The sequence below is a fragment of the Vespa velutina genome, chromosome 18 (assembly GCF_912470025.1).
Source record: "Vespa velutina chromosome 18, iVesVel2.1, whole genome shotgun sequence".
Lineage (NCBI taxonomy): Eukaryota > Metazoa > Arthropoda > Insecta > Hymenoptera > Vespidae > Vespa > Vespa velutina.
Window position 1 is genome coordinate 3183728 of NC_062205.1, and position 16661 is coordinate 3200388.

General features: G+C 29.7%; 1 protein-coding gene across 7 annotated transcripts; it reads left to right on the top strand.

The window, feature by feature from the left end:
* The first annotated feature begins 435 nt into the window (after positions 1-435).
* LOC124955498 (AMP deaminase 2) lies at positions 436-15967 on the top strand. Of its 7 annotated transcripts, none has more exons than XM_047510032.1 (12): positions 436-991; positions 2223-2380; positions 8852-9023; positions 12172-12328; positions 12914-13100; positions 13184-13731; positions 13848-14143; positions 14215-14341; positions 14421-14584; positions 14659-14953; positions 15038-15148; positions 15233-15967. In XM_047510032.1, coding segments are annotated over exons 1-12 (2388 nt in total). In that variant the 5' UTR covers positions 436-989; the 3' UTR covers positions 15404-15967. The 7 variants fall into 7 exon arrangements, with proteins under 7 accessions (XP_047365988.1, XP_047365992.1, XP_047365994.1 ...); XM_047510036.1 differs by lacking the exon at positions 15233-15967 and having other exon boundaries at positions 14659-14793; positions 14886-14953; XM_047510034.1 differs by lacking the exons at positions 436-991; positions 2223-2380; positions 8852-9023 and adding exons at positions 10221-10973; positions 11304-11681.
* Positions 15968-16661: the final 694 nt, after the last annotated feature.

Below are 16661 nucleotides of genomic sequence, written 5' to 3' on the forward strand. Positions count from 1 at the left end.
ACGAATCAGCATGGTGCAAGCGTCTCTCACCATAGACAGTGCTGTAACGACGATAATTTCAGATGCGACGTTGAATTATATTCAAACATAATGTTCTTTTTTCAACAACTAATAATATACGAATAAGTAGAAAATGATAAATCTCATTAAAAAGTATTTAAATCGAGTAACATACGACAAGAAAATTCATTTGCACGATACGTTTTGTAAATACATCTTTGTATTTAGTTTCGTTGAATTTCTTCGGGAAGTATCTTTCTAACCTATAACTATTATATTCGCAATATAATTTTATAAAAATTTGTATAATTATGTTGACACGATACGATAGATTTTTTGTTTATTTTTATAAAATCAAAAAGAAATTATCAGGAATGGGTCTGACTTTTCAAGAGACGTGATACGGTCCTGCACGCATACATGGTAACTCCGGTATGCAGTAGTGACAGTCGCTGACCAGCAGCACGCTCCAGCGTGTATTGAGAATTACCGTTCTTGTTTTACGATCGTTTCTTTTAATGTATTCCGGCTAAAGTTCTTCAAACTGTCATCTTCATTGTGTCCTAAAAACGATAGAAGAAGCAAAGATATATATATATATATATATATATACTCTCATTATCGCACATGCGAGTGCTTCCTTTATATTATCTCTTCCAACGAGTAAACCCCGTACATTTGTGTTTCTTATCAAGGAGAAAGAAAGGATAAATATCGTGCGTCGCGCTCTCATTCCATCGTCGTTCTCTAGAAACGCGCGCGTATTTTGTCAGTTATTCCAAGCGCCACGTGATTGGTCAAATTTTAACCGGCTTTCATGTCGTCCTTGGAACCAATGTGATTACAATTCGTCGACATTCGCTTTTTCAATTTCTACGTTAAATATAATAACAAGAATCTTTAATTTTCACGCATTCAATCGACATTCCTTGAATTTTCTACGTTGTTCATTAAAGAAAGAAAAAAAGAAAGAAAGAAAGAAAAAAAAAATGTAAGTATAAGATACGACTCGAGTGATTGATCGTCGTTCGACATATATTGGAATAACGTCTATACGAGTAATAATATCTAAATGTGTGTTGTACTTTTCTTTGAACATTATTATCATTCGTCGTTAAATTTTATCATTGATTATATATCGATCGTTCCTATTATTTCGATAAGAGAAAAAAGAATCCTCGTTTTCATTTATACAATTTTTATCGATTGATAAAGGTAAACAATTCTTTTTAATGTGTCACACATGCTCGAAGAAAATCAACGAATTGCGTTTAAGGTGCAGTTTGCATCTGCGCACAAACAAACTGCACACGGATGTATATATATATATCTTGAATGAATTACAGTGACCTCTTGATATTTTTATAATTATTGATTTATACCTTAATAAGATTTGTTTATTATTTTCTTTAATAAATATATATATATATATAAGCATTCTTCTAGCAGAAATTGATTAAAATAGTAATTTCATTATTTCATGCAACTCTAATACTTTCCAAGTATAGAATGAGTAATAAGTTCAACAATATTGATTACATTATCTATTAATTTCGAAGAATTCGTATACACTGGAAGTTACATTAATGCTGAGAAATTTGTATAATATATCTATTGCAGAAAAAATAATAATATAGATTCACACTATCATGATAGTATAACTATCTAACCTTTTTCAACTTACAGCAATCAAATTAGACAGACCTCTCCCCTTTTACACTGTAATTTAACGAGCTTGAATTAACTTCTCAATGATCTATTAAAAGAACACGAATTCAAGGGTCTCTATAAGAGCGCTTTAGAATTTGTAAACTAACAATGAAATAACTAATAAAACGATCATTGACAAACAATGAAATCTTATGAAGAAAGAAAGATAGAATATAGTTTAAATCGTATTAATGATAATTGCATTATTCGTTTTAATTTTTTTTCACTCAACTATCATTACATTTTTACAAATGCGACGTTAGATTTAGTTATCCTATAATTATGTGATAGTAAGCTTCGTTAAAATTAGTTCTATTTCTTTGCTTTTCTTCGAGAATAAAGAAAAAAAGAAAAATAAGAAAAAAAAAAAAAAAAGGTTACAATTGTAGTACTATATTTATTTTTTTTTGCTTTTCATCATAGTCCATATTATTTTCTTGTATGGACTCATCGTCGTCTATCTTTCTAATCAATTTTGTTATGCGTTAATACGAAAATACGAATGTCCACAGGGAAAATATGGAGGATACTGTTGCATTGAATGGCGTAGTAGATGTAAACGGAGTAAAAGACGTTAACGTTGCAACCGACAGGATTTATTACGAACTTGATGGCGAAGGTGATGCCGATAGTTCCACGACACCGGGACACAACGTTGATCAACGTGGTCGTAAGTTGAACAAATGAATTTTCTTTTTAAATTATGGAATAAAAATTGTCCCGAAAAAGAAGGAAAAAAGAAATAAAAGAATGACGAATGTAATACAGAAAAAAAAAGGGAATAAACTTACAATCGATCATTTAGCATCAATTTCGTTTTCTAACTCTATTCATCTTTATATACTTACGTAGATATATAAATACATATATCGATTTCTTACTCTTTAAATAAACCTCACGAATTCTCATCAATTTTACCTTTCGTGCGACGAAAGATGGAATAATATAAGCAATCTAATGGATATTCATAATCTGTTGTCACGATAAGAATTATATACTTGATGCTCGCTTAATTATAAAATTGTCGGCGAACGTGATGATAACAAGGTTCTAAGTGTTGATGAAATTACCGATTGAAATTGTATAATCTTTTGAGAACAATATGTTTTAATCGATAAATATATTAATAACGTATGCACATTTACGTAAGTTTCTTTGAATAATGTTTTATTAAATAGGAATATACGGGTTTTAATGAACGTTCCACTTGATTCGTTTTTACAATTAATGAAAACATAGTAAATTGTTTTGGGATAATTCTTAAATATTCTAAATATAAAATGGAAAGATTTTAAGATTTATTAACAGATCTTTCTTTTGATTGGCATTAAGCCTGTACACGTTTCTTCTTCGTCTCTCTTTCTTCTTCTTCTTTCTCTCCTTGTAGTATTTTCGACGATGTCAGAATATTCACTGTCTCTTATTCCAACTGAGTTCGGGATCCTCCGAAGGTGTCGGTAGATGAACAGAAAGAAAATAACTCTCGTTAGTTTCGCGTTAGTATAGTTCAGTTCGACTGCCACGAACAGTCAGTACACATCACTCGCGATCTTGTCTCTTCACGCGTTAAATATCATTATTTAAAATTAATTATCTCATAAGACAATTATTACTTTGTATTTGGACATTTTTAAAAAATTTTTATATTATTCTCGAGTAATATATACGTACAGTTTTTAAACTTGATTAATAACAGTATTATCGATGATACATTTTGTTTAAAAAGATTCTTATAGATATTACGTTAAATCAACAAAATAATATTGAACAAAGTGAAAGTGAAAGATTGAATAATTATTTACTGAATCTTTCGTATTTATTATCTTCCAAATAATAATATTTGCTACTTATATAGTATGTATCATAACATTTAGCGGATGTGTGTTACGTCGTTAAGTAATAAAGCAAAGTGTAAAACGACCAATCATTCAATCAACCGAATAGTATTATGTAAAACGTAGCTTTACGTCACTTATTTAAACAAATTATTTGTTTGCCATACAATATAACGAGCCACGTCGAAAGTAAGAACTATCGGTCATCGGGTATAAATGTACAAATAGATGTACAATTTCGTTCATTAAAGTAGTGTGTTTCAATCTATAATCGCACGTAAACCGGTCTAATATATTTTTCTTAACGAACAAAATGTCAAGCAGAGGTGTTACTACAACGGAAAACGAAACCTTTCTTGGAATTCGTCTACCGTCAATCTTCCTGGTCGATACCGAAGAAGGTAACTGTGGAAATTTCATTTTTATAGATTTCCTTGTACAAATAAAAAAAAAAAAAAAAAGAAAAAAAAAAGAAAAGAAAAAAAAAGAAAGAAAAAAGAAAAAACTCTTTATTGATATTCAATGCAGAGTTGAATGTAATATAATCGTATCATTTTCAATCGCATTGAAAACAAACTGTCATTGAACGTATTCGACGCGTTAAAGTTGCGTAAGTGATCTTTTAAAACGACCGTCTACACGTAGCTATTTTCGTCGACTAAGAAAATCAGACTGGTTTTAATGCGACTATCGATACCTTATCAACAACGTTTCGTATTGGTAGATAGGTAACTATATACATACATCGTCACTCGATGAGAAGGTGTATATATATATATATATATATATATATATATATATATATATATATATAACTTCATAAATGATTTATCTGAAATAATATGCTTGAAAGAGAACTAAAAGTGGGGGATTGATAAGAACAAAAAATTCTTTTGTTAACGATAAGCAAGTAGTCGTAAAGTTCGATATAAGTCTATCGTTCTCTCTTTTCCTTAACGCTCGTATTATCATTGTTCTTGATATATTTTTATAATCGGAAAGAAGATATTTTTAATAGTGCCATTATTCGATAAATCGTCGATAGTGTTGAAATATCTTCAATAAGGAACTATTATGTACGAAACGGATTTAACGATAGCGCGAAAATCTCATCCAAGTAAAACAGGTAGACATTTTTATTTCATGATTATTTATAGAAATTTATGTACATATATATATATATATATATATATATATATATATATACATAAAAATATTATATATATTTTATAAGATATGTATTCTTTATAAAATTGAAACGAGCTAAACGAGCTATCATACTTACTATGCGTTCTGTCGAGATGTTTATATATATATATATATATATATATACATATAGGTATGTATGAGTAAAACCTGTTTATGACTAGGAACGTTTTATAACTTATCAACGGAGATTAGCATAACTGTTATAACAAACATTCTTTTTTCACGATGTACAGAATATTTGTTACAATGTTCTTTTTATATATTTTTTTTTTTTTTCTTTCTTTTCTTTCATCTTACAGTTTACTAGTATCGATGAAACAATTGAACGAAAATATAAATGAATATTCAACGACTGCTTGAGAATTTTTATATAATTCATTATTGTAAAGGTAGATAAATTTTTATAAATTCGTTAGATAAATATCTAGATTGTTTAATGACGAAAGAAAGTGTTTTCTTGAATCTCTTCAATTTAACGAACGCTGTATAAATGTTTTCGTGTATTCAAAATATGTAAACATTACTACGTTAAATGCAAATTTATCCTTGAATGTCACTAGCATAGAGTGCGTATTACGAAAATATATTTCTCGTTGATATTTTCGTCCGACGACGTACATATGTTTATTTATAGCGATTCCGTACTACAAAACACAAGAGTATGCAGGTAGAAGATAAACATCGATGGCTGATATACGTATCAAACTCTTAGATAGAAAAGAAACAAAACTTTGTTATATTCGAAGAATCAAGGAAACCTGAGTACATAAGGAATTTTGTACATACGTAGATAACGATGCCAAGGGATAGTATTGATCTTTTTCACTAGCAAGCAAAGAAGAGTCTCATCGAGAAAGGAGACTTTGGTTCGTTGCCAAAACTTGATTCACTGGGAAGACTTTCCACGAGAAAAATATGAAATAACTCGAACAATCTCCAAGAATCATTTCTTTCTGGCTACATTAACTTTAAGTATACAAATATACTAAGCATTTTATACATAGTCTACTGCATTGCTAAACATATCATTCTCGAAAATCTATTAATGCGTATTCAATGAATCATTAATTCGATAAAATTTTACCTTAAATTAAAATATCTTCTATGTTATACATGAGATTTTAATTTATTAATAAATGTACAAAGGACATGTTTCAATACGCATTTTACTAAATAGTATTTATGGAAAATCATAGACGAGGATTTGTCGAGCAATGAAAAGGGATCGAGCGCACTGATTGTTCTTACTATTGGACAGCAACATTGTTCATCTATCCTCATAAAATGATCAAGTTTATATATATATATATGCATATATTTAAATTTATATATAAATAACTTAATTCTGTGTTAAATTGTTCCGACGTAGATGTGCGTTTATATAAACAAAGAGATATTCTAAATTATAATAAAATAATAATAATAATAATAATTCATCAACCGTTCATCAAATTGTTATTCTCATGACAAATAACGAAAAAATTAGGGAAAAACAAATTAGAACATAGACCGAAAGATATCTTTAGCCATTGAAATTAATTATCAACTTCGTACGATAGTTCTATGAAAAAATGGCCATTAAAAGGAATAAAAGAATAAATAATAGAAGGAGAGAGAGAGAGAGAGGGAGAGAAATGATTTCAAGATTTCTCCGTGGCGCTACCAAAAAGAAAACACGGCATCTTGGCACAACGTCCCGGATGGTAGCACCTTACACATTCCACGTACTCTTGTGCCCCATGTGCGTGTTTACTGTGTTTCACGTACGGATTCTGTGATGTCTACCAAGTGCCAACTTCACTCTACAGTCAGTGTATTCGACACTTGCGACCAGTTAACATGGTCACCGACCTCTCAAACATAAACTGAATTCGTTCCACTCTTCTTTCGTTCTTTTCTCTTTTCGAGATTCAATATTAAGTGTGTGTTATTAAAATAGTTATTGTTCGGTCAACAAAAGTATTCTCGTTTTAAGATATATATTGAATGATTTTAGAAATTCCATTGAAATTTATCGATCTCAACGTTTCCAACCTCGACAGTACGTCTTCTCGGTGTGACTCTTGAAAGAACATTGAAACGACAATAGATAGTCGTCGATGAAAGACCTTTCTAGACCCGTTCTAGATTTAGGAATGTAATTTTCCACGTACCGCGCTGTAATAAATACATATCTCGTTCGTAAGTATATAGTTAAAAACAAAAGGAAATGGTCTTTCGTTGATAAACATACTCCTCGTATTGTATTTCTCTTTAGTTCGATAAAGTCACTTTCGATACAATTTATCGATTAGAATATTATTACTGTACGATATAAATATTATCGTGTTCTATTTTGTTTATGTCGATTTACATCTTCTTTGAATCATCCCAGTTATTATAAGATCGATCTGTCATTACATCGTCTTTTCGAGAGAAGTGTACATCAAAAATATGCGTCCTTCTTTCGTGAAAATATTTAAATATCCTCCTACGTGAATCATAAATCTAATTTCACAATATCTTTCATCTTTTTATCCGTCCATAGAGAAGGATTCATTAGCATGAGTAAATAGCAATTTTCATTCTATCCGGCAATGATATTTTTATATTTAATCGTTTCTTAAATTCGACATCGAACGTTGCTGATTTGATAACCTTTATCTGATACGAACTGATCACTTCAATGTATTATCAGCAACGAAAAAACGTTATTACGTTCGAATAAATATTAAAATTTTCATTTTGATTTTAATGATGTACGACGAGCTTCGTTAATATCAGATATAATTATATATGTGCTTTAATATTTAAAATATGCGATTTTATACACACACACACATATCTTTCCTTTTAATAAATGAACGGTTTATTAAAAAATATTTTAATCGATACTATATACTCCTTTTACAAATTTTTCTTTGCTACTTGTGAATTTTCTCTCGAGTTTAATTGTTTTAAGTAAAAAAGAAAAAAAAAAGGAAAAAATAATAAGAAAAAGAAAAAAAGTTGCCACTCCTTCGAAGAGAGCGCACGCCATAATCTATCCCTACTATTTCTAATAATAGTTATGCTCGCGTGCGTCGATCTATAAACTACAGAACCAGTTTCTTATGGCGTCTTTTAAAGAGACGAAATAAGAAGTGAATTTTCGAATGATCGTTGGTAATACACGTAAAAAGAGTTTGCCATTGCGACACGAGTGAATTTGAACGAGTGTTCAACAATTACAAGTGTTTGTTTTAGTTAACTAGTTAGCAATTGTGTGTACATACGTATGTATATCACTTATATACGTATATATATACGTATACGTCGTGAACAATATTCTAATTATAATTCTTCGTAAAAGAAAATACATTTGCCTTTTCTTTTCTTTATTTTTTCCTTTTTTCTTTTTATATAAAGAACAAACTTCGATTCGTATTTTACACGTGCGATTCTTTTTAATCGTTGAAGTGTGTTCATTTTATACTTTTATCGATTTACGATAACTTGATTATTTTTTCAATTTATTAAGACTATGTGATTGGTTTCTACGTGCAACAATCATCATTCTAGATTTATTACTAGGTATTTTATGAAGATCGTTTAAACTTTAAAAGACTGATCGAATTCGAAGCTGTACGATTTATAAATGTCGATTAATATATTTCTCAGATTTTGTTAAAAAAGAAAAAGAAAAAAATATATATATTTTACTATCGCACTTTGTACTGATCGATAACATTACAAAATGTCGAGAGTATTGCGCGATAATAATAATAATTAAATCTTAATTTATTCCTAGCTTCTTAACAACGATTGATGTTTCAACGGTCAGATTTTATCGGTCGAAGTTAAGACGATAACCGAAGTGGAATTTCTAAAAAAACTTATTATAGAAAGATTACGGGGATATATTTATATACGATGGTACTTGGAAGTGATAATGAATTTTTAACGGGATATAAACGTAATTCCGTAACCGAATGGTTACAGAAAACCGGTCAAATAAAAGATATTGGTAACTCTCAAAAAATATTTCTTTTTTGCTTTCGTTTTCACATACCAATTATATATTCCATTTATATCTAGTAGAGTTTCTAAAATATCTTTTCCTTGTTTTTTTCTTACAGGTAGCGAAAGTCCCGTCTATGGTCTCGAAGGTGGTGGAGCAAGTGGTGGTACTTCCTTGAGACTTGCTCCGCAAGAATTACCAAATGAAATCTCAGCGCCTTACGAAGTACCACAATTCCCGATCGAGCAGATCGAGAAGAAGCTCCTCATTCAAAGACAGCTCACCGTCAAGTAAGTCTAAATCCTATTGCCGTATGTATTATTATCATAGAAAAAGCAAGCTAACGTTAAATATACAACAAATTATAATGATTGTTTACAAGGTTGTGTAACCTTGAAATATGTACACCGATCAATCTCACGGTCGCTTCGGAATTCATGAAAACTCAACACAAGAATCTTGAAACGAGGTCGCGCTTTTATCCTATCACCTTGCCTGTATACACACATTGCGTAATACTGTTTCTTCATGGTGGTATAGAAACTGTGAAAGTGAGAAATAAAGATATATAATGCGTATATATTGAGTGTACGAGAGAGAAAGAGTATAAAGATATCAGTTCCTCTTTATCCTAATATATTTTTAAATTCTTCAATCGATTGCATATTGTAATACATACACCGTATGCGTTACGATCAAGGATTCTTGCCAATTGTATATCTATTATTATTCTTCCGTATGTGTTATAAAGTCGCGATCAATAATTCAGCACGGAGCCTGCATGATTAGGCTCCGTGCTATTCGATATAACTTTACCTATCTGCCTTCATACATCTTCTTCCATATAAGTATAATATACATATATCGAAGGCAATATGTGTACGTATAACCCCATAATTGTATTCTTTTTTTATTCAGTATAATTTTACGTTTACGTCTTGTTGTTTTATTATTGCGTATAATATTTATCAATTGTCAATATTGATAGAATAAAAAAAACGAACAAAGATAAATATAAGTCAGTTTATGCAAGATAGAAATACATGTATATAGCAATAATGGGTAGAATTTGCTTTTTTATTTTTTTTTTTTTTTTCTTTTTACCATATTCACTTTATGCAATTGAACGTAATATAGCATAATGATAATTTTCTTGAAAGGATTCACAAGAAATTGGAAAAATTATTTAATCGCTGTATTAATTAACATAATGGTATATTAATTAACGAGTAACATTCGACTTTCTAATGTAAGATATTTCACGTTTCTATGATATAGAATCACGTTTACAATTACTAATGTGACTCGCTGTGTTTCTTATTTATATATAAATGATTAGAGAAATCCATAGTTGAAACGAATATAGTGACGATACGATTGGAAAGTAGTGGAAACGTAGAGAAGGATGAGAAGCGTATAAACGGAAGTATATAGTGCTGTATCGGTTTTACACATAATACGAGGAACGCATACGACACGAAAGTAGGAAGGGGTTGCTGGTGATTTGCCCTCGGCTGCTATCGTTCTCAGTACTTGCGCGAACGTTGACGCGATCGGACGTACAAGTTACTATATCGTCCGTGATATTCGATCAAAAAAAAAGAAAATATGCAAGAGACACGAAGAGATAATAGTAACGAAATGTTCGATGATAGAAAATAAAGATTTATTGCATTTATAAGCAAGCATTCGCTGTGAAAGTTCCTTCTCTTTCTAACAAGAAAAAAATATTCGAAGTATTCTCTTTAAACGTCGAAGTGAATTTTAACGTTCTTTTATCGCTATGTCTCGAATTTTCTTCGACGATCGATCGTGAAAATATAGATTAGATTCACCTTGCGTCATTGTTTCTTTTTTTTTTTCTTTTTTTTTTTTTTTTCTTTTTTTCTTTCTTTTTTCTTTTTTCTTGTTAAGGGTGGCAGGAATTAGATGGGTATTATAATCGTACGACGAGTTACCGCATTACCCTGACATTGGACGGTTTCTTTTCTTTTACTGCAGTGTGACACAACATCTTATGCACGAGTATTATAAGTGTTAAGAATCTATAGAATTCCTGTGTCTTTTTTTTTTTTCTTTTTTTTCTTTTTTTTTTTTTTACCGATAATCATATATTGTGACGTATACGGTAAACGTAACAAATGTTTGATAGATCGCATTCAATGATCGATCGCACGTGGTTAATCGAGAACCAAGTACGATTTAAATTATCAAAGGGAACAGTGATGTTATAGCAACAGGTACTACTTTCATTATCATGTTTGATTTTTCGCGTTAATTAGAAAGCACTAATATTTACAAATACAAAATTCAAATGTGTACATTTGCCATTGTTAATTCTTTACGGCGAAGGTTCCTTTTCTGTCAATCATATTCCACCGTGCTTATTTTATACTATACAACGAGATGTCATTATGTGGTAGTTACGTTTACATAAGTTAGAGCACAACTAACGTACACATACACACGCGCACGCGTACACAAAATAAGTGAAGGATAACATATGACTGATAGGGAAACTTGGCCGCATGGAGAAGAAACTCCCCACTACACGCTATTTATAACTGCAGGTGTACTTACATACGTTTGGATGCACTAAATACTTCAGTAGATTATCTAAAATCATGGATTATTAAATTCGTTGAATATGCAATTATAATAAATCATACAAAACAATAAGAAAGTTTCTCTAAACGCTATAACAGTGTAGTTATAAGAAAAAGGACTTTCGAAGCATTATTAGTAATTAAATCGTATAAAAATTTTTGTATTTAACATAAATAAAATAGATCCATTTGTAAAAAATCTTTGTGTTAAAAAAAAGTTTGTGCGTCTTCGAGGACGCGCTTGAAACACGAAAAATCGTAAATAAAAATAGGAATACGTAACATGTTTGCTGGTGCAAACGAATCAAAAAGATGGCTACGGGATAATACCATACTTCTGAGGTAAATCAAAAGATATTTGTAATTGCAAAAAAAAGAAAATAAGTAGATATATTTATGAAGCTTGAATCCTTGTCCTTTCATGTTGAGAACAACATTCTTCAATATACTATAATACATCGAGTAGATATCGCATTGCGATAAAGTCTGACTCACAAAATAAGATATGATCATTCAATAGGATATCTATTAAAATACGATTATTTCCATAAAATAGTTTTCAGTTAAGCCGTGTATCTATTCATTGTACCATTCTAATGCCATAATAATTATTTGCTTCGTTGATACTTTCGTCAGACATTGATAGAGTAACATAATTATCATGAGATGCCAAGTAATTGCGTTGATTTTTAAATATCAAAACGCTGCCACTAAGATGCTTCTTCCTCCTTTGTTTATATTTTTATTGAGAATTTTGACATATATTTTTATCTTCTTTTTTTTTTTTTTTTTTTTTTTTTTTTCTTTTTCTTTTATATACATATATATATAGAGCCGCAAAGGATCTCGAAGAGCGACGCAGTCATTATGAACCGTCGATTGGTCCTGGAGTACCTGACTACGTTGATGATCCCTCGTTTAATTTCGAGGAAAATGATTTTGTGCCACATTTTCAACGAGTTTCAATATCCGGAGAAGATACATCGGGGGTAAGTTAAAAAGAAAAAAAAAGAAAAAAAAAGAAAAAGAAAGGAATATTACTAGAAAAGCTTTCTTGCTTACATTATCTAAAATTGATCTACAGAATTAGGGACACCCGTCATATGTCTCTTTTGAGACTTAACTTGGTCAAGAAACCCTGCGTGTGCATTGTCACTCAAGAAACCTTTGTCAAACACAAGTCTTTGCCTATTATGCTTTCATGTTTTCTCTTCCCCGTAAAAATGGGCTATCTGAAATAATGTGAAAAAAAAAAAAAAAAAAAAAAAAAAAAGAAAAAAACCAATCTTTAGAAGGATTTCGTTTGATTGAACAAAAATAAAATGATACAATGGACATTGAATGTATATATGTAGTTATCTTCAAAAATAACATACATCGTGATATCCCCTTTAATCGATCATCGACACACATTTAACTTACCTTCATTATTGAACGGTTCAGTAAGTTCACAAGGTGTCGCGTTATTATCTAATGGGTTCTAGACAAACCCGTAGAAAGATCGGAAGATCAGTAAAAATTAATATATAAATAAGGTATTTCTATATTAATTTACATTTCGTATATATTTTTAGGTACCTTTGGAAGATCTTCAACAGGCATCGCAAATGCTCGTTCAAGCCTTGGTGATACGAGAAAAGTATATGAATAATTCTAAACAAAGTTTTCCTTCTATTACGACCAAATTTTTACGTAGCATCGATAAAAGACCTGTTACTTCGAATGATGAAGTTCAACATGATGATCGTAAAGCTATCGCAGGTACGCGTATGAAATCATTAAAAAGACAATAAATTTAAAAATATTTGAAAAAATAACGATACATTTATTTATTGGTACCACAGATCATCCAGTACACGCACCTGCATCACGTGGAGATCCTTGGGAATGCAAATTCCCACCAGCAAAAAATTATACAATTTTACCCATAAACGGTGTTTTCAATGTTTTCGCCAATGAAGAGGACGCGAAAAATGGAGAACCACTTCCATATTCCTATCCAGATTTAGCAGCCTTTGTTAGGGACATGAATCTTCTTTGTACCATGATCGCCGACGGTCCTTTAAAATCTTTTTGCTATAGAAGATTGAGTTATCTCTCATCCAAGTACCAGTTGCACGTTTTGTTGAATGAACTTAGAGAGTTGGCTAGTCAGAAAGCTGTTCCACATAGAGACTTTTATAATATAAGAAAGGTCGATACACATATTCATGCGGCTTCCTGTATGAATCAAAAACATCTTCTTAGATTTATAAAGAAAACATTAAAGAATCATGCGGATGAAATTGTTACGTGTTCGAAAAATGGTGAGACTATGACATTGAGCGAAGTATTCCAATCAATGAATTTAACAACATACGATTTAAGCGTAGATATGCTAGACGTACATGCTGTAAGTTTTCAAACGTTGTTGGATTACAGAATTATACAAAATAATGTTAATAATGTTTTCCCCTTTCCTTCTTTCTTTTCTTTTTTTTTTTTTTTTTTTTTTTTTGTTTTTCACAGGATAGAAACACATTTCATAGGTTCGATAAATTCAATGCTAAATATAATCCTATTGGTGAAAGCAGACTTCGTGAAGTTTTTCTTAAAACTGATAATTATCTTAATGGTAAATTTTTTGCAAGTATAATTAAAGAAGTGGCAAGCGATCTTGAAGAATCGAAATATCAAAATGCAGAATTACGACTGTCCATTTATGGAAAAAATCCTGAAGAGTGGGATAAACTAGCTAAATGGGCGATACAGAGCGATGTTTATTCGGACAATGTGCGCTGGCTCATTCAAATTCCAAGACTTTAGTAAGCTTATCATTTACTTATTGTATAGATAAAAATATATAAAATACTATTTAGTTATTCTTTATTTATAGCGACATCTTCAAGCTAAATAAGCTTATGACCAACTTCCAAGAGATTTTAAATAATATCTTTTTACCTCTTTTTGAAGTAACTAATGATCCACATTCACATCCTGAATTACATAAGTTTCTACAATATGTAAGTTAAACTTTTTTGAATGTCATATGCTTTACTTGAAAATTTTTATCATGGAATTATATAAAATATTTTTCAATAGGTGATAGGTTTTGATTCTGTAGATGATGAAAGTAAGCCTGAAAATCCATTATTTGACAAAGATGTTAGCCCCCCAGAAGAATGGGATGACATTGAAAATCCTCCATACGCATATTACCAGTATTATACTTATGCAAACATGACAGTGTTGAATCACTTTAGAGCGTAAGTTATATTTTTAATAAAAAAAAGAACTCTTTATAAAAATCATTCGGAAATATAGATGATTTATTTCACAGGGAGCAAGGTTTAAATACTTTCGTTCTTCGCCCTCATTGTGGAGAAGCTGGACCAATTCAACATCTTGTTTGTGGTTATATGATGGCAGAAAATATTTCTCATGGCCTCTTGCTAAGAAAAGTTCCCGTACTCCAGTATTTGTATTATTTGGCACAAATTGGCATTGCCATGTCTCCTTTAAGTAACAATTCTCTTTTTTTAAATTATCATCGTAATCCTCTTCCAGAATACCTTGCAAGAGGATTGTGTGTAAGTCTTTCAACAGATGATCCTCTACAATTTCACTTCACGAAAGTAAGGAAAAATAAAATAAAAAAGTTATCTATTATAATGTCTGTATTACTACACGTTTCCTAAAATATTTTGATTTGCATATAGGAGCCTTTAATGGAGGAATATAGTATTGCAGCACAAGTATGGAAGCTCAGTTCATGTGATATGTGTGAATTAGCCCGTAATTCAGTTCTTATGAGTGGTTTCCCACACAAGGTTTGTTCTATACGTAATAGTATTATGTATATATTTTATATATATGTGTAATATTTTTTATATAGACACATATTTATTTTATAGAGTAAACAATATTGGCTTGGCCCAAATTATACAAAAGAAGGTGTTGCTGGTAATGATATTACTAGGACCAACGTACCGGATATACGAGTGGCATACAGATATGAAACTCTGGTCGACGAATTATGTAATATTTGTAAAGTCGTAGAAAAACCAGAATCTATACTATTTTAACTTTGGTTAACTTTGCAAAATGTATTATAACAATACAACATTTTTCCTGCAATGAATTATTTCAAATATGGACAAAATTATAATGGAACAGGTAAGTTTGTGATTCCTATAATAGAATTAATTATTTTGATTTCTCTTACAATCTTTATTCAGCATTTGTATATGATATATTTTATAGGCAGACTATCTTCTATCTAAATTAATATAAAACAATATTTCTGGTTATTATATTTATTAATTCAAACGAAAAAAATTCAACTATCATATTATAATATTTCTCAAAGTATCTGTTAAACTGAATCTGACAATACCTTTTATATACCTTTTGGTATCAAATATTATATTTTTATTTATGACACATATTTCCACTATTATGTATAAGTAAACAAACTAATTATAATGATCTTATATAGAAATGTATTTTGCAATATCTTTGAAGTCTTTTTGCTCAGAAAAGACTTTGAAATCCTATCACAAAGAGCAAAAGTAATGGAATGAAATCTTAGATCTATGTGTGTTGACCAATTTAAAATTAGTTATTCAGAAATATTCTTATTTTCTTAAGATCGATAATTTTATTAAAAATTCATTTGCTATAAAACAGAAATTTATATAAAAGAAAAAAAAATCTCTTTTTTACACTCTAACCACATCTGATAATAATGTTACTATTTCTTCAATTTAAGTTTTAGTTTATTATATTTTTATACGTTTATATCATAATTTTTTATAAAGTTTAATCATTTGAATTTGTAATTAAATCTAATTTTTATATGGAACAAATTATTTCATCTTGGCACATACCTATGTATATTTATGCAAATTCTATATTTCAGATTTTCAAATATTATTAATTTAACAGATTTATCAAAGATCGACTACTTGTTATTAAATATTATATGCATATATCAAATTCTAACTATTATTCATTTTTTCAAATTTACTAAGTTCTACCCAATTAATTTTGCTGGTGCAAATTTAAAAAAATCGTCTTATTAATGAGCCTATATTTATATATCTATATATAATGATGCGATATTATAATGTAACTTAATAAACAATCTTTAAACGAATTTTTTTGTAGAGAAAGATGGAAATATATATATATATATATATAATATAAAATGTATTTATATATATATATAAAATGTATTTATTATATAGAGTATATTCTACAAAATACAAATACGTTCTAACATATTGATTAAAACTTGATTTATTTCTTCATTAACATTAATAATAATAATTCAAAAATTTT

Excerpts from the sequence above, each read along its gene's own strand:
- LOC124955498 (XM_047510032.1), top strand. Across the intron at positions 13,732-13,847 it reads ATATGCTAGACGTACATGCT|GATAGAAACACATTTCATAG; the intron begins GTAAGTTTTCAA and ends TGTTTTTCACAG. Across the intron at positions 15,149-15,232 it reads TGAGTGGTTTCCCACACAAG|AGTAAACAATATTGGCTTGG; the intron begins GTTTGTTCTATA and ends TTTATTTTATAG.